Here is a 22,287-nt window from a genome sequence, read left to right as displayed (position 1 = left end):
TGACTGACGAGTTTGTAGAGAAAGCCGTATCTTTTTTGCCATTTTTGACCTAATATTGACCTTAAGACATGCCAGTCTATTGCATACTGTGACAACTCAAAAACATACACAAAGACAATGTTAAGCTTAATTTAATAAACCAAATAGCTTTCAGCTGTGTATTATTTAATGGCAAGTGATTTTCTAGTACCAGATTAACAATTTAGCATGATTAAGCAAGGATAAGTTGTTGAGTAATGACTGCAGATTTGACAAAAAATAGTACTTTTCAAATAGTGATGGTGCTGTTTTTAACATCAGTAATGTCCTGACTATATTTTGGGATCAGCTGAATGCCACTTTGGTGTATTAAAGTACCAATTTCCTTCCGAAACAGCAAAATCTGTACGTTATTCCAAACTTTTGACCGCCTATCTGTGTGTGTGTATATATATATATATATATATATATATATATATAATGTATATATAGTGGCAATTATCAGTCACTATGCAACAGTACCTCTAGTACTTCATTCTTGGTGAGTAAATATATTTCGTTGTCCTGTCATTATCATTCCTGTGCACTAGGCGGCAGTGTCGCGCCAGACAGCGCATGCGTGCCCAAATTGAGACGTAGAAGAAGGATTGTTTACATGTGACTGGGAAATAAAATAACCATATACGTTTTGTATTTCTTTGATTATTCATGCGACTCAATAAAATCATTATCAGCATACAATTGTGATTATAACTCGCTTAAACGGTGGTGAGAGGAGACGCCAAAGCTACTTCTTGTTTCTGACTGACGTTTCAGAGACTTATATCATGTTTAAGGCTCTGTCACATGCTGTCTTCGACTTTGAACTCAAAGTTCCTGAAATAAACTTTTCTGAGAGCTTAAAGTAGTCAAAGTACTAGAAGATTTGACCGTTAGAAGGCTGGAAGTACAAGCACCATGCCATCTATGAAGAACCCCGGTGTGAAAAGGTTAGATCTTCTATTCTGAGTTTCTATCTTAAGGAATCTACCTGAAATAAAGAAAAATATTAGCTTAATGTAGTTTTTTTTGTCTCTAATCAAGTCTTGATTAAATGTTCAACCATATATGTTAGTTAAACTACTGTCACTAGTTGAAATGTGTAGGTAATGTGGATGTTTTTTCCTCCAAGACCAAAACTTGACTGGAAGTTCCTTCAAAGGTTCTGCAGTGTTTTGAAAATCCTTTTTCCATCCTGGTCCAACAAGAGTGTGCGAATGTTCATGACGCTCCTTGGAGTCACACTCTCAGGTATCTGTTAGTAAATGCTCACACTGTTGTGTTTATTCATTTAGGATCGGGACATGATGGCTTGTTCTGCCTTCTCTGTATAGATCCTGGGTTTTCAACCAAGGGTCTGTGGATAAGACATGTAAAAAAATATATAGATTTCTAACTATGTGAACATTACATGTTGTAGTAATGTTAATTTTCTTAATGAAAGTCATTTTAAAATGGACCCACTGCTCTAGATTGTTTGCTCAATATGTTTTCTTTGTATTTCAGTTCAGCTCGTTATTTATCAAGTGGGTCTTATTCCCAGTCAGTTCTATGAGGTACTATCTGAGGAGAACTATGGAAAGTTCAAACATCTGGTGGCGTATGCTGTCCTACTCATCCTGATCAATTCAACGGTGAGTTGAATTGCTTCAGTGTGTTTGAAGAAGCTTAGAGATGAGGTAGGGTGTTAAAACAGTGGTTGAAAAGATTATGAACTTTGCTAGGTCAGTAACTGTTAGAGTTGGCAATCATCAATGCTTCATATGCATATTGATGCCTTGCATACAATTGGTAATACATTCTGGGCTGGTAACTGAAAGGTTGCAGGTTCAGATCCCACACAGGGTGATCGATGAACTATTTCCATTTTGTACTGAGCAAAACATACTTCAGGTTACAATACGGGGACTGTATTGTAATAAGGGATGCAACGATGTATCGGTTGCTGATATTTATCGGCCAATTATTGACCATATCGGCATATTGTTAATAAGCATGAAAACGTCGATATGAAAAACCGATGGTTAATTTATAATTATTTAGTAACAAACTTTGTAAAAACTCTGTTGAATCAAATGTGCAGTCCAGAAGTAATGATAGCCACAATATGTAGAAGGGTTGGCTCTCCTAAGGACATGTAATATTGAAGTTATATTCTTTCTCGTTCTCACGTTAATACGGAAATACCGCCATAAATGGATATGACGGTTGTGAAAGCAGCACTTACCTAGAGGCTACATGATGAGGGAAACTGCCCAAAACGCTTTGAAACCAGCAGACTTTTGAAACATCGTTATGATATCCATTAATGCTGCACAAATTATTAAATTAAGATTGAAATCACCTTTTTAAATCAATCATTGTGTTATCTTATTTAGTGATTTTTTTTTGTATCTTTTTAACTTCTATTTATCTTTCATTGTGGCTCAATTAAAATTTTGGCCTGTCATGTATTCAACAGATCCAGTGTTCAATGGAAATTATTTATTGTTTGACCAGTAGAAAAAAAAAGATATTTTTTTTAATTTTTAAAGCGTATTCCAAACTAAAACAGTTATCTGATGACAAAATCAGATAAGTGGCAAAGTATCGTCATCATCGAAAATGTGTCTTAACCGTGCATCCGTATTTGTTACAAGACAACTTTAAATAACTTTTAAGTGTCTGCTAAGTATCCAATCTGTGGATTCTAAAGAAACAAGGCCATGATCAATAACTAATCAATAATCTGCAGCTGAAGAGTCTGGATCAGTACATCTGCAGTCTGCTGTATGTGGGCTGGAGGAAGTCTTTAACAAAAGAACTTCATAACACATACTTCCAGGGGCGCGTTTACTACACCATCAACGTACTGCGCAAAGACATCGACAACCCGTAATGTATTCACAAAACACCTGTGATGTCAGAATGAATTCTCTGTATGTTGTTTGTATTATAAGGGTTTCATTTTGTGTGTGTGTGTGTGTGTGTGTGTGTGTGTGTGTGTGTAGAGACCAGCGCATCAGTCAGGATGTAGAGAGGTTATGTAAGCAGATGAGCACAATGGTCAGTCGACTTCTGATCTCCCCGTTCACTGTGTCCTACTACACATATCAGTGCTTCAACAGGTGAGAGAGTCACCGAGATGATTCGTGTGTATCTGTGTTTGCAATTGCAGAATCTCTACTATAATGTCATCTGTTTCAAAATGAAAATCGTTCAACATATGAACAAGCCCATTGCTTACACCTATTTTAATGTTTGAATTAAAGCAATAAAATATCTGTAGAATATTCCAGCAGCTCTGCAAGTAAATCTAGTGGATGAAACAATTAAAATGGCATTAGTTTAACTTTTTGGCTGATCTTCTTACATTTTGTCTGCAGTGCCGGCTGGATTGGAGTAGTAAGCATCTTTGGGTACTTTGTGGTTGGGACCTTCATCAACAAGATCTTAATAGGACCCATTGTGTCGCTACTTGTTGAACAAGAAAAGCTGGAGGGAGATTTCAGGTAGAATTGCACAGAAATATTAAGCAAAGAGACCCTACATGTGTAAATCTTTATAGATATACATCATCTTGATTCTTCCCAAATTCTTTAATTAGATGCAGCACTGCTTCAGAAGTTCTTTATCATGCCTTTGGCTTGTTTTGCATCTCTCCAGGTTTAAACACATGCAGATTCGAGTGTACGCAGAATCTGCTGCTTTCTACAGGTCAGTATGCGCTTCAAAGTTCAACACATTTCCTTGTATGTGTAGTAAAAAAAAAAAACTGAAAATGAATATGTTACTCTCAGATCGGAAGAGTTGTTTCTGATAACACAATAAGTGATGTGACATTGTTTAGGGCAGGGAAGGTGGAACGCATGCGAACTGACCAAAGACTGAAAAACCTGTTGCACACACAGAGAAACCTGATGAACAAAGAGCTCTGGCTGTACAGTAAGAGTCCCTCTCTGATTAGTAACCTGTTTGCTGAACAAATCTCCTGATCCTGCATGACCGCTGTGTGCATTTTCCATTCTCCTTTTTTATTTGTTAGTAGACCCTAAGAAACATAAAAATAAAAATTATAGACCAAATGGTTTTATGGCATATTGGTTGAATCTAGATTCTAGAGACTAATCTTTTGAATGAAAAACTTTATTAGGTTTCTCACCAGATGTAGTTTTTTTGCCTTTTCAACCAAACACAAACTCCGCTGTGATTGATGCCATGTTGTTTTGTCACATGACTCCATATGTCGAAAGTTTAACACTTTACAGACAGCACAGAGACTACTGAACTGAGATCAGCTGGTTTAAATGAAATTATATTATGCGTTGCGTATGAAGCCAAAATTCAAAGTCCACGCATGTGGACGCGGGGTCGCACAAGGCTAAATAAGTATTTTGAAAAAGGTGTATATATAATGTAACATTCCTAAGTGTAAAATTACTGTTGTTACTGAAAATTCAACTATAGAATGCTTAAAAGGAATAGTTCACCCAAAAATTATCATTTTCTCATTTACTCACCCCTATGCCGTTTTAAACTGGACTTTCCTCTGCGGAACACAAACAAAGATATTTTGATGGAGATATGATGTGAATATATACAGTTTAATCATGCAAGACAAGTCAATGGGGTCCAAAGTTTCATGCTCCAAAAAGGACATAAAGGCAGCATAAAGTTATTCCATAAGACTCTAGTGGTTTAATCCTAGTCTCCTGAAGCAATATGATTGGTTTTGAGTGAGAACAGACCAAAATGTAATGTGAATGCAAAATGCATGTGTCAAGCCAGAGGAAGTGTAATCGAGCTTCAAACCATGATCACACCAAGGAGACTGCAGATGTCTGTTCACACCCATAACCAATCATACCGCTTCGGAAGACATGGATTAATCCACTGAAGTCTTATGGATTACTTTTACACTGCCTTTATGTTCTATTTTGTCACCATTGACTTTTATTGCATGGATATACAGTATATTCACATCATATCTCCATCAAAGTAACTTCATTTGTGTTCTGCCCAGGAAAGAAAGTCATACCAGTTTGAGACAGACTAGGGGTGAGCAAAAGATGAGAGAATTATAATTTTTGGGTGAACTATTCCTTTAATCTATGAAAATACTGTATGTTTCACACAAGTAATTTAGAATGGTCTTCCTCTGCAATGTGTTGTCATTTTCTAAATTAAAAGAATTCATTGATATAAAATCTATTCCTTGCTTTCCAAATTCTTATCGTTTTACCTTTTTTTTTGCATTTCAGTTGGGGTAAATACCTTTGACTATCTGGGCAGCATCCTCAGCTATATTGTCATTGCAATACCCATTTTTGCTGGGGTGTACGATGGCCTGACACCTGGAGAACTCAGTGCTTTGGTCAGTAAGGTAAGTTTCTTAATTTAATGAGGGTAAACATTACAGAATAAACGCAAGTTGGGGCCTGGGTAGCTCAGCGAGTATTGACGCTGACTATCACCCCTGGAGTCGCGTGTTTAAATCCAGGGTGTGCTGAGTGACTCCAGCCAGTTCTCCTAAGCAACGAAATTGGCCCGGTTTGCTAGGGAGGGTAGAATCACATGGGGTAACCTCCTAGAGAGTAGCACGAGCCTCCACATGCTGTGACTCTCCGCGGTGTCATGCACTGCGAGCCACGTGATAAGATATGCAGATTGACTCTCTCAGAAGCGGAGGCAACTGAGTCTTGTCCTCCACCACCAGGATTGAGGTGAGTAACCGTGCCACCACAAGGACCTACTAAGTAGTGGGAATTGGGCATTCCAAATTGGGAGAAAAGGGGATAAAAAAGAAAGATCAAATGCAAGCATTTCTGCACTGATTGTTGGCTGATGGCTAATCACATTGTGTCTATTTCAGAATGCTTTCGTCTGCATCTATCTGATAAACTGCTTTACTCAGCTCATAGACCTTTCAACCACATTGTCTGATGTCGCTGGATACACACACAGGTGAAGAAGGCATGTTTTGTATGTCTGAGACTGCTTAAAAAAGACTGCGCCACCATATTTTGTTTTATTTCAGCTACATAAAATGTTTCCTGAATGTGCGTGTGGTTGTCCTTTGGTTGTATTTGCTCCTAAACAAACATAGTCTGCTCTTTATTACTTTGCAGAATTGGAGAACTGAGGGAAGTGATGGCCGACATCACCAAGAAACAGTGTGAAGAGGAACGGTATGATCCACTGTCAAAGGAAACTGTTGACTTTGACAGGTAAGGGATGTTTTTGAGGTGTTTGAAAATAATCGGGCTCCGACAACAAACAATATTGGTGCATCTCTCGTTTAAATGCAAGCTATGTGAATCACTTATATGTACACTCACTTAGCACTTTATTAGGAACACTTTATTAGGAACACAATAATGGTCCTAATAAAGTGCCCGACGCGTCTTCTGCTGTTGTAGCTCAACCGCCTCAAGGTTTGATGTGTTGTGCATTCTGAGATGCTATTCTGCTCACTACAATTGCACAGAGTGGATATCTGAGTTACCTTAGACTTTTTGTTATCTCTGTTGGCCTCTTTCACCTTTGGCACCATTCTGAGAAAACTCTAGATACTGTTGTGCGTGAAAATCCCAGGAGATCAGGAGTTACAGAAATACTCAAACCATGCCACAGTCAAAATCACCGAGATCACATAATTTTTCTGTATTATCATTCTGATGGTTGATGTCAACAATAACTGATGCTCCGGACCCGTATCTGCATGATATTTATTCATTGCACTGCTGCCACATGATTGGCTGATTAGATAATTGCATGAATATGTAGGTGTACAGGTGTTCAGTGAGTGTATGTGAGACATTCCAAGCGTTGGATGCAACTTTTTTTTTTTCAAAAAAATCTTTGGAGTTACTGATATTTCTAAAATGGTTCTTGGTAGTCCTGAATGCACAATAAAGATTTCAGTTTGCATGCAAAGATGTATTATTCTGATTATTATTGATGTTAATAATAATTATAACAGCGGTAATAATGATTTCTATTCCAGTGATCTGGAGATTCACAGCATCCCAGCAGATACTGCGTTTGTGCTGGATCATCTGTCCTATAAATCACCTGTCTCTGAAGAGCTACTGGTGAAGGATCTAACCCTAAAGATCAGTCAGGGAATGAACCTGCTCGTGGTGGGAAACACAGGAACTGGAAAGACCTCCCTACTGAGAGTTCTCAACTGCCTTTGGGAGCCATGCAGTGGTAATGATTGAGAAAACAAGAACATTTATTACGTAAAAAAGTGATAGAGCGACAACAGAACAAATCTGAACTTTAGAATAATTTCTTTCCTCTTACTCAGGTTCTGTGGAGATGACCACATGTTTTGGGCCGAGGGGTGTATTGTTCCTACCACAGAAACCTTATCTGACTGATGGCACACTTAGAGAACAGGCGAGACAATGTCACATCTTATGCACAACTCTACAAAAAATAGAGTTGTATTGTTTTTTAAATCTTTGAAACTCTAAACTAATTTGCTGGCTTTCCTTTGCAGGTGATCTATCCATTAAAGGACATATATCCAGCCTCAGGTATGGATTAACTAATACCTATGAAACCTAATTGCATGGATTATTTAAATAATGAATACATTGAAGCTCATTTGGTTTGTTTGAATTAAGGAAATGCATGTAATTACCATTGTGTATGAAATGTGATGTGTAAATAAACTTGCCTTGCTGACTTGCACATTTGTCAGTGTACTCTGCATTCTTGAGCCAGTTGAAGAACACACTTATTCTAATGGTGTAAATACAGATGATGACATTTCACACCACGTTAACCAATCTACATTTTTCTTATAGGGCCCATAGATGATGAAAGAATATTAAAATACCTGGAACTTGCTGGTGTGGTAAGTCTAATCTTTTATCTGCTTCAGTAAATAGTTTTTTTTTTAATTAATAATTAACATTTTGATCATTGAGCAGATGGGAATATTTTGACATCCATAAGTGTCCTCTTATTTTTTTAAATAGCATGTTTGTGTCTCTGTATGTCAGTTGAATCTTCTCACCAGAACTGGAGGACTGGACACGAAAGTAGATTGGAACTGGTGAGAAATGAGTATTCATTTCTGGGTGCAAAAAATCTGGTAATTTTTAGTAAAGTTAGAAGCAAGGGATTCTGAAAACTTTTATTCTCACCCTTTCACAGGTATGAAGTTTTATCACCAGGAGAAGTACAAAGGCTTTGCTTTGCCAGACTGTTCTACCTACAACCCAAATATGCAGGTCAGCACCTTCATAAACTTTCACAACACAAGTTGTTTAACTTCCTGTCCCCGTGAAGTGCCTTGACATGCGCAGTTTGATTTTTTATTTTCTTCCCAATTTGGCATGCCCAATTCCCAATGCGTTCTAAGTCCTCGTGGAGGCGTAGTGACTCGCCTCAATCCGGGAGGCAGAGGATGAATCTCAGTTGACTTGTTGAGCGCGTAACCGCAGAGACATAGCACTTGTGGAGGCCTACGCTACTCTCCGCGCACAACTCGCCACGTGCCCAACCGAGAGCAAGAGCCACACATTATAGTGACCATGAGGAGGTTACCCCATGTGACTCTACCCTCCCTAGCAACCGGGCCAATTTGGTTGCTTAGGAGACCAGGCTGGAGTCACTCAGCACACCCTGGATTCCAACTCGCGACTCCAGGGGTGGTAGTCAGACCTGCTAAAGACTATCGGCCGATTAATTGGTTATCTGCATTTTCCACCACCTCAGTTATCAGTCGACCTCTGTTTACAAGTACACTAGTATATAAATGTATAAAAACTCAAATATTGATTTACACTTTAACAACCAATAAGGTTATCCCATTCTTATAACTTTTGTCATGAATTATAATGATGTTTGTACCAGTGCTGGATGAGGCCACCAGTGCTCTGACAGAGGAGGCAGAAGGGCAGCTCTATAAGGCCTGTAAGCAGCTGGGAATGACCCTCATCAGCCTGGGTCACCACAATAGTCTGAAAAAGGTGATGACCTATGACCTTTTCACATTGACTGATGTAACATCTCAGTGCTCTTAATGTTGTCTTGTTAGTAGTGTTCATATTTCTCAGGCTTTGTAAAGATACCTTGAGATTTTGAAGGGCACTGGATAAATAATGCATATTATTATTATTATTATTATTATTATTATTATTATTATTATTTAAAGTTTGTAAGGATGTTTCTTGCCATTTTTGGATGGCAAATAAAAAGCTTTTTATTTTCCTGGTTTTTTTTTTAAACAGTTTCATGATGTCATGCTGCGACTCTGTGGAGATGGCCAGTGGGAACTTGAAAAAATCAAAGAGGCCTGAATCTTCAGACTTTACCTCACTATGCAGACCATAATGGTCTGTTTTGTGGTGCATTGTTGGTGCTTTCATGTGAAATAGCTCAAGACTTTGGAGTAATGTTTTAATGTTTACGGATGACAGCATACTACGATTTACTGATGTTAGTGATGTCATAATCTTCTTTTCTGAAGTGTGAACTTGCTGCTTCATTCAACCTTAATTGGTTGTTTTGTGCCAAAGGAATAAAGGGATTTTTGTTATGAAGGACACATAAGAACATAATGTCAGGCATAGTGCCTTTAGAATATATTTCATGTATCTTACAGTATAATCAATCATTTTTATACACATTATAGATATTGACCTTTTAATGTTCGAGCAAATGACAGTTTAACAATGCAGTTAAGTCCCAGATGTTTTGGCTTAGAAAAGATGGAAGTAAATGGCTTTTTAAGAAAACTTCTAAAAGTTTTTGGTTGACTAATTTGTGGGGACTTCCAATGAATTATTCTGAAGGGGAAAAGCCTGTCAAAAGAATCGAACTACAGTATTTTCATGTGTCATTTCCATTCCTGACCAGGAGAGGGACAACATTTTCCAGCCTGAATAACAAGTGTAATTCAGGATTAATATTTACTGTTATAAATTTAATTGAACACTTCAGCATAATGAAAATGAAGTTAACCCACTTGTTTCATACTGAAGAGATATATACACTTTTCCCAACAGTACATGCATATATAAAGCTATTTCAGTCTTTAGCATGTAGGGAATGTCTTGAGAAAGAAGATGAGGAAACTAATTACAAGCTACATCCCTAATATATCTCATGCTATAATACCATTATATCTTTAGCTCACAGCTAAAATCAGAAATATTCTCACCTTTTTTATTTAGAAAACATTTAAGGCTTCTGTTCTGGATACTCTGACAACAGATTTGTATCTTAAGAGTTTAGGATTTGGCAACTGTTTGGCTTAAAATAAAAAGCAAGTAGCTCTTTAGTAGATGTTTTAAACAAAGCAACTTATCATCATTGTGGGGCTTGAACCATCAACATTCAAATTACCAGCCTTGAGCTACTGAGTACACCTCTTGGATTAAGCTAGTACACAAAACCATTTACATAACCACAAATGTATGGTTGTTTTGATAGTGTGACTTTTTTTTTAGTTCAACCAAGGTAGCTCAAAACCAGGTCGGGCTGTGAAAGTGACACATTTGCGACTGAAAGCTACAGAAAGCTGAGCACAAAATTATCCCATCTACTAAAGAGTTCGGCTGATCCCTCTGCTTGAGTTTCAGGCTGTTTTAAATGTGAGCCTGGCCGATCTGCTGCTGTCAATCAACAGGCTGACTGGAACAGATCACGGGAAAGACCCACTGAAAGGCCTTTCAGGAAAATGTGAGACAATCGCTAGAGAAATAACCAAACCATCACAACCCAAGTGTTTGTCAGAAGTGTCAATGTGATCTCCATTAAAATGTTATATGATATATGGACTATGGCTTGTGTAACATGCGCAAGCAGGGCCGTAGCTAGTGGAGTGAAAGGTGGTAATGATTCTAGGGGCCTAAATGTCCAGGGGGGACCACAACAAATAAAAACTGTAGTTTTAATAGGTAAAGGGCCCATAAATCGTAAGGCTCTGTGTACAATTTCAAATCTGTTCCTGTAGGTCAACTGGTAGAGTATGGCGCTAGCAATGCCAAGGTCATGGGTCAGTTCCCAGGGAACACACAAACTGATACAACAAAAACTATAATATATATATATATATATATATATATATATATATATATATATATATATATATATATACACACACACCTAAAGGATTATTAGGAACACCTGTTCAATTTCTCATTAATGCAATTATCTAATCAACCAGTCACATGGCAGTTGCTTCCATGCATTTAGGGGTGTGGTCCTGGTCAAGACAATCTCCTGAACTCCAAACTGAATGTCAGAATGGGAAAGAAAGGTGATTTAAGCAATTTTGAGCGTGGCATGGTTGTTGATGCCAGACAGGCCGGTCTGAGTATTTCACAATCTGCTCAGTTACTGGGATTTTCACGCACAACCATTTCTAGGGTTTACAACGAATGGTGTGAAAAGGGAAAAACATCCAGTATGCGGCAGTCCTGTGGGCGAAAATGCCTTGTTGATGCTAGAGGTCAGAGGAGAATGGGCCGACTGATTCAAGCTGATAGAAGAGCAACTTTGCCTGAAATAATCACTCGTTACAACCGAGGTATGCAGCAAAGCATTTGTGAAGCCACAACACGCACAACCTTGAGGCGGATGGGCTACAACAGCAGAAGACCCCACCGGGTACCACTCATCTCCACTTCAAATAGGAAAAAGAGGCTACAATTTGCAAGAGCTCACCAAAATTGGACAGTTGAAGACTGGAAAAATGTTGCCTGGTCTGATGAGTCTCGATTTCTGTTGAGACATTCAGATGGTAGAGTCAGAATTTGGCGTAAACAGAATGAGAACATGGATCCATCATGCCTTGTTACCACTGTGCAGGCTGGTGGTGGTGGTGTAATGGTGTGGGGGATGTTTTCTTGGCACACTTTAGGCCCCTTAGTGCCAATTGGGCATCGTTTAAATGCCACGGCCTACCTGAGCATTGTTTCTGACCATGTCCATCCCTTTATAGCCACCATGTACCCATCCTCTGATGGCTACTTCCAGCAGGATAATGCACCATGTCACAAAGCTTGAATCATTTCAAATTGGTTTCTTGAACATGACAATGAGTTCACTGTACTAAAATGGCCCCCACAGTCACCAGATCTCAACCCAATAGAGCATCTTTGGGATGTGGTGGAATGGGAGCTTCGTGCCCTGGATGTGCATCCCACAAATCTCCATCAACTGCAAGATGCTATCCTATCAATATGGGCCAACATTTCTAAAGAATGCTTTCAGCACCTTGTTGAATCAATGCCACGTAGAATTAAGGCAGTTCTGAAGGCAAACGGGGTCAAACACAGTATTAGTATGGTGTTCCTAATAATCCTTTAGGTGAGCGTATATATATATATATATATATATATATATATATATATATATATATATATATATATATATATATACCTTGAATGCACTGTAAGTTGCTTTGGATAAAAGCATCTGCCAAAATACATACATTTAAATAATTGTAAACATTAGTTAAGCGTGATGTAGTATTTTAAATATTTACTCTGATTTCGGTTTAATGACAATTCATGAAAAGTTTGCCAAATCAGTGTGATTAAATTTTATTTCAGTGATTATTTTTGTATAATTTATATATATTTTTTTAAATATGCTAAAAAACAAATGTATTTGCATGGACAACTTACACCATATAGGAACATTGACAAAACAGCACACCAGGTAAAGCAATGTTATAAAAAGGATTGCGAAATAATTTAAATGAATTGTGCTTTTGTTAATGCATTTGGTATTATGTAAAGGGGATCCATAGTGTTATATTAGGTGACTCCTATGTACTAACATTAAGGGCGAGTATCACCTGGCACCTCACGATACAATACGTATTACAATACACATGATTCGATATATTGTGATACATCACGATATCATAATTTGATTTGATTCTGAATCAATTCCAATTCATTTGGGAATATTTCAGTTATGTCCTGATGTCTGATGAAGAACATGTAGCTTGAAACAACACATCTTTGTCTCCTGGTGAGCTCATTAAATTGATTTTGAAGTAACAGTGTGCCAAATTTTTTGTGTGTTTAAATTTCTGCGTTTGACAGATCCGGCATGTTTCAGAGCTCTGAGCGTAAATAAGCCCAACACACTTCCAAATACGAGATAAGTTTCAGTTTTCCATTAGTGTACAGAACTAATGATTTAATTATTTAGACACTAAAAATGCAGTAACGACGCTGATCTAAGAATCAATACAGGACTTTAAAATGCAACATGACTGTTGATATAGTGACAGTAGGCTTTAATAAAGCATGATCTTGTTTCGGTTTATTCAGCATTACATGTAAATGTGTCTGTGGGACATTGTTCACATTTTTCACCATAAATGTTGGTTCGATCCACACAGCCACCAACATTGTGTCCTTGAGCAAGGCACTTAACTCCAGGTTGCTCAGGGGGGATTGTCCCTGTAATAAGGGCTCTGTAAGTCGCTTTGGATAAAAGCATCTGCCAAATGCATATATATATATATATATATATATATATGTATATGTACTTGTGTATTATTTAAATGGATACTTTCTTACACTTACCAAGTCGTTTTTACATGACTACTTTTAGTTCTATCAGGAAGACTCGCAGACTTGAGTGATGAATTTAAAACAGAAAAGTAATGTCTTTCTTTGGCGCAGGCCCCGTCTGGTGGTCCAAAGTTACTCGGAACAGTCACATCCTGCCAGAGACAGGAGGCATGGGCGAGGAGCCTGCCCCCGTGCAGGACGGGACTCAACTGGTGGTGGTGGTGGGGTGCCGTGTTAGCACACTGAAACAGCAATGTGATAGATTGTGAGCAGATTATAAAGCAATGGCTTACATGTGATTGGCTGGGAATTACCCAGCTAATGATGCGATGATGTACAGCTGCTAGTCTTCCCGCTAGAACTTCGCTGTGCCTACATTTCTACTTGAGTAATAATTTTTTTAAAGTAATTGTACTTTTACTTGAGTACAGATTTTGGGTACTCTACCCACTTCTGAATATAAATATCGATACAATACCATGAGAAAAACTATCGTAGATATATCGATATTTGATTCGACATATCCCTATTAACACTGAAATACATACAATACAACTTATTTTATTGTGTAACTACATGTTGTTCTGGAAAATTCTCACAAGTTTCACATTTGCTGCTTCTGTGGTTGAGGTACAGGTAGGTTTATAAGTAGGGTTAGGGGATGGGATTAGGGTAAGGGTTGGGTTAGGGTTAGGCATAAGGTTAATAAGTGTAATTACAGATGTAATTAAATGCAGGTTCTTTAAATGTTTGTACAATGCAACAACACATATGTACATAATAAGTACATTGTATCAAATTCTAAAGTACATAGTTGTTAAAGACCCTTAATACAAAGTGGTCCCAGATATATTTTTACACCCTAGACCAGTCAAAATTTATAATTGATAACTCATTTAAAAATTAAAATTATTAACATTTTAAAAAGATTATTAAGAACATTAATATAAAGTATAATTAAAAGTTAATTTAACCTTAAAATAGTTCATTATATTAGGAAGCTAAACATTAGAGACCCCTCAGAGTAAGAGCTTTAAAATAGTTCGGTTACTAGTAATATTTGAGGGGGGAAACTGTTAAAGCAGCTTGCCATTTTAAAGCAGGAGAGTGCAACAGTCCAGCTTAACCTCAGTCCAGTGCCCGACATTGGCACTGGGTGACAGATCTATTTTGAACGGGAGGCAGGACCGATAGAGGAGCGTCAGCTATTTGTCACACCGAAAGCAAAGACACTGGGGGATAAAACACACTGTCCTCGCTCTTCTACAGTACACGGAATTTACCTGTTTTCACACGGATATATTCTCATGCCAACATGTGATATTAATGAAGAACTGTATTGGTTTATATCTTCTGTAGCTTGAGGAGAAAATAAGGTAAGAGTTAACTTCATCTGCAGTGTACAGGATGTAAGGTGAACCTAAGTTTCCCTTTTTAAGAGTAAACATTCTTGCTTTTTATATTTTTTGGTTATTTTATTAGTGGGACATTGCAAATCAATGAGTTAGAGGCACTATGTTTGATTATGTTTTAATATGATGATGCATTGCTCAATTTAAATATAAATATAACAATGCTCCTGATATATTTCTTTTTATGGATATATCCACAAAATGTTGCAAACTTGCTCTGAGAGACTGTAAATTAATGTGATGAGAAAAACGCCCATTGACAAATACATTCATGCATAAATACATTGTTGTAGTGCATGTCCTATCACATCTCAGGTCTGGTCTCTTCTACAAATGGACATACTGGAGACAGAGCCCGACAGCTGAGGTTATTTTGGGACATGCAGCTCAGGGGAGTGAGGTGTCAGAGATAGCAAATGTCATGCTTTTCAAAGACCAACATCCTTTTGTTTAACTTTGTTATATATTGGAGAAGCTACTCGTCGTTTGTAGAACTGCTATGTAGTCTAATTTCTGTGATTTCACTGGTCTGTTTGAGATGGTCCATTTAATTTGGTTTGTTGATATTTAATGGGAGTGCTTTTCAGTTTCTAAAAATGAAGTGAAATAAGGTTTGTACATTTCGTTTTTTGTTATTTAGCCATTGTTTAAAAAGTTCTGTCAGGTGCACAATGTTTGGCTTTGAGGTTCACCATCACAACAACCTTTAGCTTGACCCATAATGCAATTCAGTGCAATTTTTAAATTGACTGAAAAAGTTCAGTTAATTATTTTTGCATTATTAAAAATTACATGATTTGGACCCACTTTATATTAGGTGACTTTAACTATTTGATACAGTGTACTTATTATGTACATATATGTTGTTGCATTGTAATTACATTTAAAGTACTTGCATTTAATTAAATTTTTAGTTACACTGTTAACTTTACCCCTAACCCAACCATACCCCAAAACCTAACGCTAACCCCTAATCTTATTATAAAGTGTGGCCCAAGATTGATTTTTATGCAATTAGATACATATTTTGAGATTGCAGTAATACTTACTCCTAAACCTACCCGTACCGCAACCTCAGTGATAGCAAATGTGGGCATTTTGCAGAACAACATGTAGTTACACTGTAAATACATAGTGTTGTATGTATCTTAAGGCCACTTATTATAAAGTGTGACCCAAGATTGATTTTTATGCAATTAGATACATATTTTGAGATTGCAGTAATACATGAAAGCATTGCATTGGTGTAAGGCATTTTTATGTCCTTAATAAGTGGTCACGTGTACAGTAAATTGTTAGCTGACTTAAAGTTAGATTTTCCATAAATGTAATCTCTAAATACTTATGCTAGGCATACTTGTTTTAATGCTCTTCTTTACATTTTGTTATGTGTAAATTTCGTTGTCATTTTTATCTCTTTCACAGAACCAACATCATTACAGATCTGTAGCAAGAGACTGGAGCGTACTGAAAATGAGCACCTCTCATTTTATGTATATTTTAGGATGCCTCTTGACAAGGTTATTTGTAAACTGACTCACAGTAGGTTCATTTCAGAAGCAGCTCTCCCGAAACGACCGGGAGTTCAGTGCCAGAGCTTAATGGTGACAGGGTTCTCTCTGTACCCCCTCAGTTCACAGGTGGTCTCTACCAAGGATTAATGCTGCATTCTTTGTCTTGCCAGTCTAGAGTCTTCCGTTCTAGACTTTAGAGAGATTTTTCCCATCCACAGATACACTTGGCACACACTAGTTTCTGTAAAGCTACTATAAGCACTTTTCCACTATCGGGTCAAATGGTTTTGATTCCAAGATGCAGTCTTGTTTTATTTCCAAATATCTTACTGAATGCCTTGGTATCTTACTTACTAAGCAGTATTGGAAATCAAATTCCTTTTGTCACCCAGTTTTCTAAAATAGGTACTATGCATATTCACATGTGGATTGACCAGCAAATTAAATATAGTTTTTTGTCCTGAGATTGAAAAAACTACTGTACTCTCAATTTAGGTCTTTTATGTTAACTGAGTCTAACAGAATAAATGTATGCCATGTTCAAAGTGCCCTTTTTCTACTCTGAAGACAATGTGTAAATATTACATTGGTTTTGATAATCTTCTTTAACATGCAACCGCATTAACCTTTCTGCAGAAAGCTGTAATGGATCATAACCTGTTTGGTGGGGCCCCACGCTTTCTAACTCGACCCAAGGCCTTCTCACTGTGTGTGGGACGAGATGCCTCACTGAGCTGCACTATCGTGGGAAACCCTGTACCTGTGGTTACCTGGGAGAAAGACAAACTTCCTCTTTCTGCAGGGGGGCGTTTCAAAACAGTTGAGGATGGGGACGTTTACCGACTCACCATCTATGATGTAACTCTAGAAGACAGCGGTCAGTACATGTGTCGTGCCAAGAACAATGTTGGAGAGGCGTATGCAGCTGTGACACTGAAGGTGGGGTTGCCACCAGCTGTGGTAGAACGTGCCCCAGTGTTTATAGTGAAACTTGTCTCCACCCGCGTGGGTCTTGGGGGTGACGTTACCCTCTATGGACGTGTGGCAGCCCATCCAGCACCCAAATTTGACTGGGAAAAAGATGGCCGCTACCTGGGTGAGACCAACCGCATCAAGATTACCTCGGACACCCAATCAAGCTCCTTGAGGATCCAGAGCATTAGGAGCCTGGACAGTGGCACGTACACCTGCCGCACTCAGAACTCCATTGGTCGAGCTCAGTCCACTGCAGTTCTGGTGGTGGACCTTCAAGACACTCGTCTACTCAATTCGGACAAGAGCACCTCTCTCCTCTCACACATGCAAAAGAGAAAAGAAGAAATGAGGAAGGACAGCTCTTTCCACGGAACCATAGAAAGCTCCTCCACCTCACTTAAAAGCTCATCCTCCAAGATCACAGAAGAACTGGATCAGGAACAGAGGGCGTCAACCTTAGCGACCATGTTGCCCAAAGGTGTGTTTACCCGCACATGTACAGTGACAGAGGGCAAACATGCAAAGCTTAGCTGTTTCGTCACAGGCCACCCCAAACCACAGATCATCTGGAGAAAAGATGGAGTCAACATCAGCGAGGGTCGCAGACACGTTATGTATGAAGACCAAGCAGAGAATTTCATCCTCAAGGTGCTTTACTGTAAGCAGAGTGATAATGGCCTGTACACCTGCAATGCATCCAACATGGCTGGACAAACCTACAGTGCTGTGCTAGTGATTGTCAAAGGTAAGAATTTAGTCTGTAATGGTCCTTATGTGGCAGAATGTAACTAAATTAATTTACCCCCCAATATATTATAGTCTGTAAAAATGTATAGATACTCAAGGCACCATATGGGGTTGCTCAGATGCCGCATTGGCAGAACCCTCTTGAGATCCTTCAGACACCCTATCAGTCCTATGGGAAACTTACCTTAAATAACTCTAAGGACTCTCCGTTATTTCTTAAGTAACTCTATAATAAATGAAAGGCTTTTGAAATAAATATTGAAGTTCCTTCAGTACATAGTATATTTGAGGAGCCATTAAAGGGTGTCCAGAAGATCTCCATCAAATCACCTAATTTTGAGTCCGTTTTCCGACAAATCAGAAAATGTTTTTTTCTTTTACATTTTGCTTTACAATATGATTTGATTTTAAGTCAAATTAAAAGTTTAACAGTATACACTAAGACTAATATATCGCTTTTATACATGTTCAATTGCAGTTGGCACTATAAATTCACCAACCTTGAAATAAAAATGGTATCTATTAATGACAGTCATCCTTACCTTCTAGCTCGATCATGGCAAAGTGCTAGCAAGAGTTCTTAACGGGGTGTAACGTTACACCTATTTTCTGCTGGTGTTGATTAGTTCACAGTTGTTGTGATGGCTAGTTGCAAGCTAACACCTTACGCAATTGCGTGGGTGACTTTCCATGTGGGTTTGCAATAGTTGCCATTGATCCATATCTAAAGCTATTGTGGAACAGAATCTTTGTCAACTAATCCGACATAAACATAATGATCTCCATAGATTATGTGTAAATTCAGTTGAATTGTTCTAGCAATAATGTTTTGCTAGCTGGTTCTTTTGCTGTAATCCTTACTCTCATATCATAGGCACCTTAGAGAAAGGTCAAAGAAACTTAGCCGGGTGCCAGTCCACCATCCCAGTCCAAAGTGTAGTGGTGTTCCTGTGTAGGGATGAGGTAGTAAAGTTCATGACATTTAAGGCTGTTTTGTGTAAATTAGATCTACATTACCAACTTGATCATCTGAAGTTTGAATGCCAGGCATACGTCTTTCTATAAAACAAAATGCAATGGAAAGGAACCAAATGCAGGTTCTTCAATTAAATTGACAGCATCTTGACACAAGTCCCTGAAAAAGAGTGAGACGTGTTGCAATGGGCAAAGATGTCCATCTAAGGAATGGAGACAAAAATGGGGAAATTCTTTTAAAAAACAGTGCAGATGGACACTAGAACACATCCTATGTGAACGGTCCCTTACACAAAGAAACAAAAAGCATTTGGTGTGTTGCAGTAGAAATTGTTGGTTGATGATCAGGGGCACAGGAACGATCTGGAACATGTGTTGGTGGGCACATTATAAAGCTTATCAGCTTGACTTATGTGTATTGATCATGTGACATTCATTCAGCAGTCCTACGTAATTTGCTGAGAGGCTCACATTGGTAAAAATAGGCTCTATTTACCAATAAAAATAGTAAAGAGTCTCTGCTTACTCTTAAAGTTGTTATTTTCGTGGTTGACAAAATTAAACTCTTAAAATATAATCTCAAAAAGTTGGGGAAAAAACGTATAATATTCTCTAGAAATATTACATCCAAAACATCAGCAATATATTTGTATAATTTGATGGCCAGCTTTATTTTCATCAAACAGGTTTGATGTTTATTGCTTGTGATACTTGTATAAATGGAGCAGAATCGTGTCTAATGGTGACTGACAGCTGTATGGCTTTCTATATGCTCACTTATATGTATCCTTTTCAGAGCCAAAGATTCCGTTCAGGAGGAAGCTGCAGGATGTCGAGGTGAAGGAAAAGGAAACAGCGACTCTGCAGTGTGAGGTACCCGTGTCGAACACCGAGGCCAGCTGGTACATGGAGGAGACCCGTCTGGAGGGAAGTGTCAAGTACCGCATGGATGAGCAGGGTACCCTGCGCCGCCTCACTATTCACAATGTCACCACCAATGACGATGCTGTCTACATCTGTGAGATGAAGGAAGGCAGCCGCACTGTGGCAGAACTTACAGTACTGGGTAAAGCTCTAAGTAGAACCCCATCACCACCATTATATTATTGTTGGTTAGATTAACTATAGTTTACTTAGTGTTTAAATTTTGTTTTGCACATCCATTTTGGGGCATCCTAAAGCCTATAAAATGATCTTTTCCTAAAGAATTGCTGGTCTCAACTTATTGTGAGACACAAGAGATTGTTTCCATGTGCTCTTGTTCGTTACTCCAGGCAACATCACTAAGAAGCTGCCAAGGAGGACAGTGGTGCCGGTTAGCGATACTGTGATCTTCTGTGTGGAACTGGAGCAACCCGTAAGTGATGCATACTGGACAAGAAATGGGGAGAGGCTAAAGGAGGAATCCCGGATTATCATCGCCCACATAAACAGACAGTATACCCTCACTATTCGAGAATGTACTGCCGAGGACTCGGGCGAAGTGGCCTTCATCGCTGGTGACTGCAAGACCTCGACTCGCTTCTCTGTCACTGGTGAGTACATTTATAAATCAGACCACATATGCCCATTGCCCACGTATGAACTTCAGCATGGAAATGTATCCTGTTCAAAGATGGTCTTTTCCAAGGGTACAGACATTCAGGTTATCCTTTTTAACAACCTCTTAATCTCTGTCTTCAGCTCCAAGGAAACATCCCCCAGATCCCCCAGTTGAGCCAACGGTGCGGAACAAGACAGAGTCCTCGATCACACTGTGCTGGTCACCGCCAGACAGTGAGCGCCCTGTGCCCATCACTGGCTACATTGTTGAGCGTAGGAAGGTGGGAACCCAAACCTGGGTGAAAGTCACAAGTACGACTGTATCTAGCACCGAATACACCATCAGTGACATCCCTGAGGAGGCGAGCTACCAGTTCCGTATCTCAGCGGTCAATGATTTTGGTCAGAGTTCCTACTTGGAGATCCCTGGAACGTTCTACCTTGGTAAGCAAGGCATCATTTAGTTATTTACTTTGGCCATACTTACCCATATAAAAAAGTATGCTGGCTGTATCATGGTATACAAATGGTATCATCAGATGGTAATATGATGGTATTGTTTGATTGCCATATTCATACGGTATACCATGGTATTGACAGTAGTACACCAAGGTACTTAAAAGAATACCATGATATTATCATGTCCATGACCATTTTTATTTTTAATAGTGCTTTTCACAATACACATACTTTAATTTCAAAGCAGCATTACAGAAAATATTGCTGTGATTGTAGGTATTTAGAGAAAATGGAAATACAATGGTACTTGTTTGTTGGTGGTTCCTCAATTAATAATATTCAAACTTTCACATTAGACAGTTGCTTTTTATCCATATTATTAAAATCTTGCCATTTATCTGATCAGAGCCCACAGCATCAATGAAGTCAGGCCTGGTGAGCTGCAGTGCACATGCTGGTGAAGAAGCCACCTTCATCGTGGAGCTCTCCGCTGTATGCTCGGGCTCCTGGGCTATAAATGACCGAATGATCCGTAGTGGATCCGAATACCTGATCACGCGCTCAAAGACCATACACAAGCTAGTCATCAGGGAGGTGTCGATGGCGCAGGATGGGGTACAGGTCAAGTTTGTGGGTGGCGGATCTCAGAGTGTTTGCACGCTCAGTGTGAAGGGTAAGAAAGGAAGGGTAATGCTTGCAGCAGATACTGTTTCTGCAGTTCAATCATGTTCTTTATCTGACATTTTGTCTTTCCTCTCTAGCCGCTCTTGCACGTTTCACCAGTAAGTCTTCTCAGGTGGAGGTGTTTACATTCAGCACACATTCCTCTGCACAGATACATACTGAAGTGTCCAACCCAAGTGTCCAGGTGAATTCATGTTGCTGTGTTTGGACCCTCAAACTAACCGATCAATACTTTGACAGTGTCACAGAGCGACAGTGTTCACTCTTTCGGGGAAATCAACTTTTGAATGGGTTACTGTATAGCTGTCTTTGCATATTAACAGAATAAAATATTTTAACGCCAAAAAATTTACACACATCATCGAAATTACTTCCATTGCTAATACAAAAGGAAAAACTCTACCATGATATTTGAAACTAACCTAT

The 22,287-nt window shown here is 38.6% G+C and overlaps 2 protein-coding genes across 3 annotated transcripts in view; both read left to right on the top strand.

The window, feature by feature from the left end:
• The first annotated feature begins 621 nt into the window (after positions 1–621).
• On the top strand, positions 622–9,868 carry LOC127634299 (lysosomal cobalamin transporter ABCD4-like). Of its 2 annotated transcripts, none has more exons than XM_052113791.1 (19): positions 622–968; positions 1,151–1,269; positions 1,525–1,652; positions 2,753–2,892; positions 3,009–3,125; positions 3,384–3,509; positions 3,664–3,714; positions 3,848–3,942; positions 5,259–5,380; positions 5,870–5,961; positions 6,126–6,224; positions 7,004–7,209; positions 7,310–7,401; positions 7,505–7,541; positions 7,815–7,864; positions 7,989–8,065; positions 8,167–8,243; positions 8,869–8,984; positions 9,246–9,868. In XM_052113791.1, exons 1-19 carry the CDS (start codon positions 937–939, stop codon positions 9,312–9,314), a joined length of 1,845 nt encoding a protein of 614 aa, XP_051969751.1. In that variant the 5' UTR covers positions 622–936; the 3' UTR covers positions 9,315–9,868. The 2 variants fall into 2 exon arrangements, with proteins under 2 accessions (XP_051969751.1, XP_051969752.1); XM_052113792.1 differs by having other exon boundaries at positions 8,013–8,065; positions 9,246–9,865.
• Positions 9,869–20,058: 10,190 nt separating this feature from the next.
• Positions 20,059–22,287, top strand: part of LOC127634290 (obscurin-like) — a 62,777-nt gene continuing 60,548 nt past the window's right edge. Inside the window, 5 exon segments of the mRNA XM_052113781.1 lie at positions 20,059–20,242; positions 20,451–20,711; positions 20,860–21,162; positions 21,584–21,850; positions 21,939–22,045. Of these exon segments, the coding sequence (XP_051969741.1) occupies positions 20,083–20,242; positions 20,451–20,711; positions 20,860–21,162; positions 21,584–21,850; positions 21,939–22,045 (1,098 nt within the window). The 5' untranslated portion in view covers positions 20,059–20,082.

The sequence above is a fragment of the Xyrauchen texanus genome, chromosome 41 (genome assembly GCF_025860055.1).
Source record: "Xyrauchen texanus isolate HMW12.3.18 chromosome 41, RBS_HiC_50CHRs, whole genome shotgun sequence".
Taxonomy (NCBI): domain Eukaryota; kingdom Metazoa; phylum Chordata; class Actinopteri; order Cypriniformes; family Catostomidae; genus Xyrauchen; species Xyrauchen texanus.
Note: the sequence above shows the minus strand (reverse complement) of the source record. Positions and strands in the feature narration are given on the sequence as shown.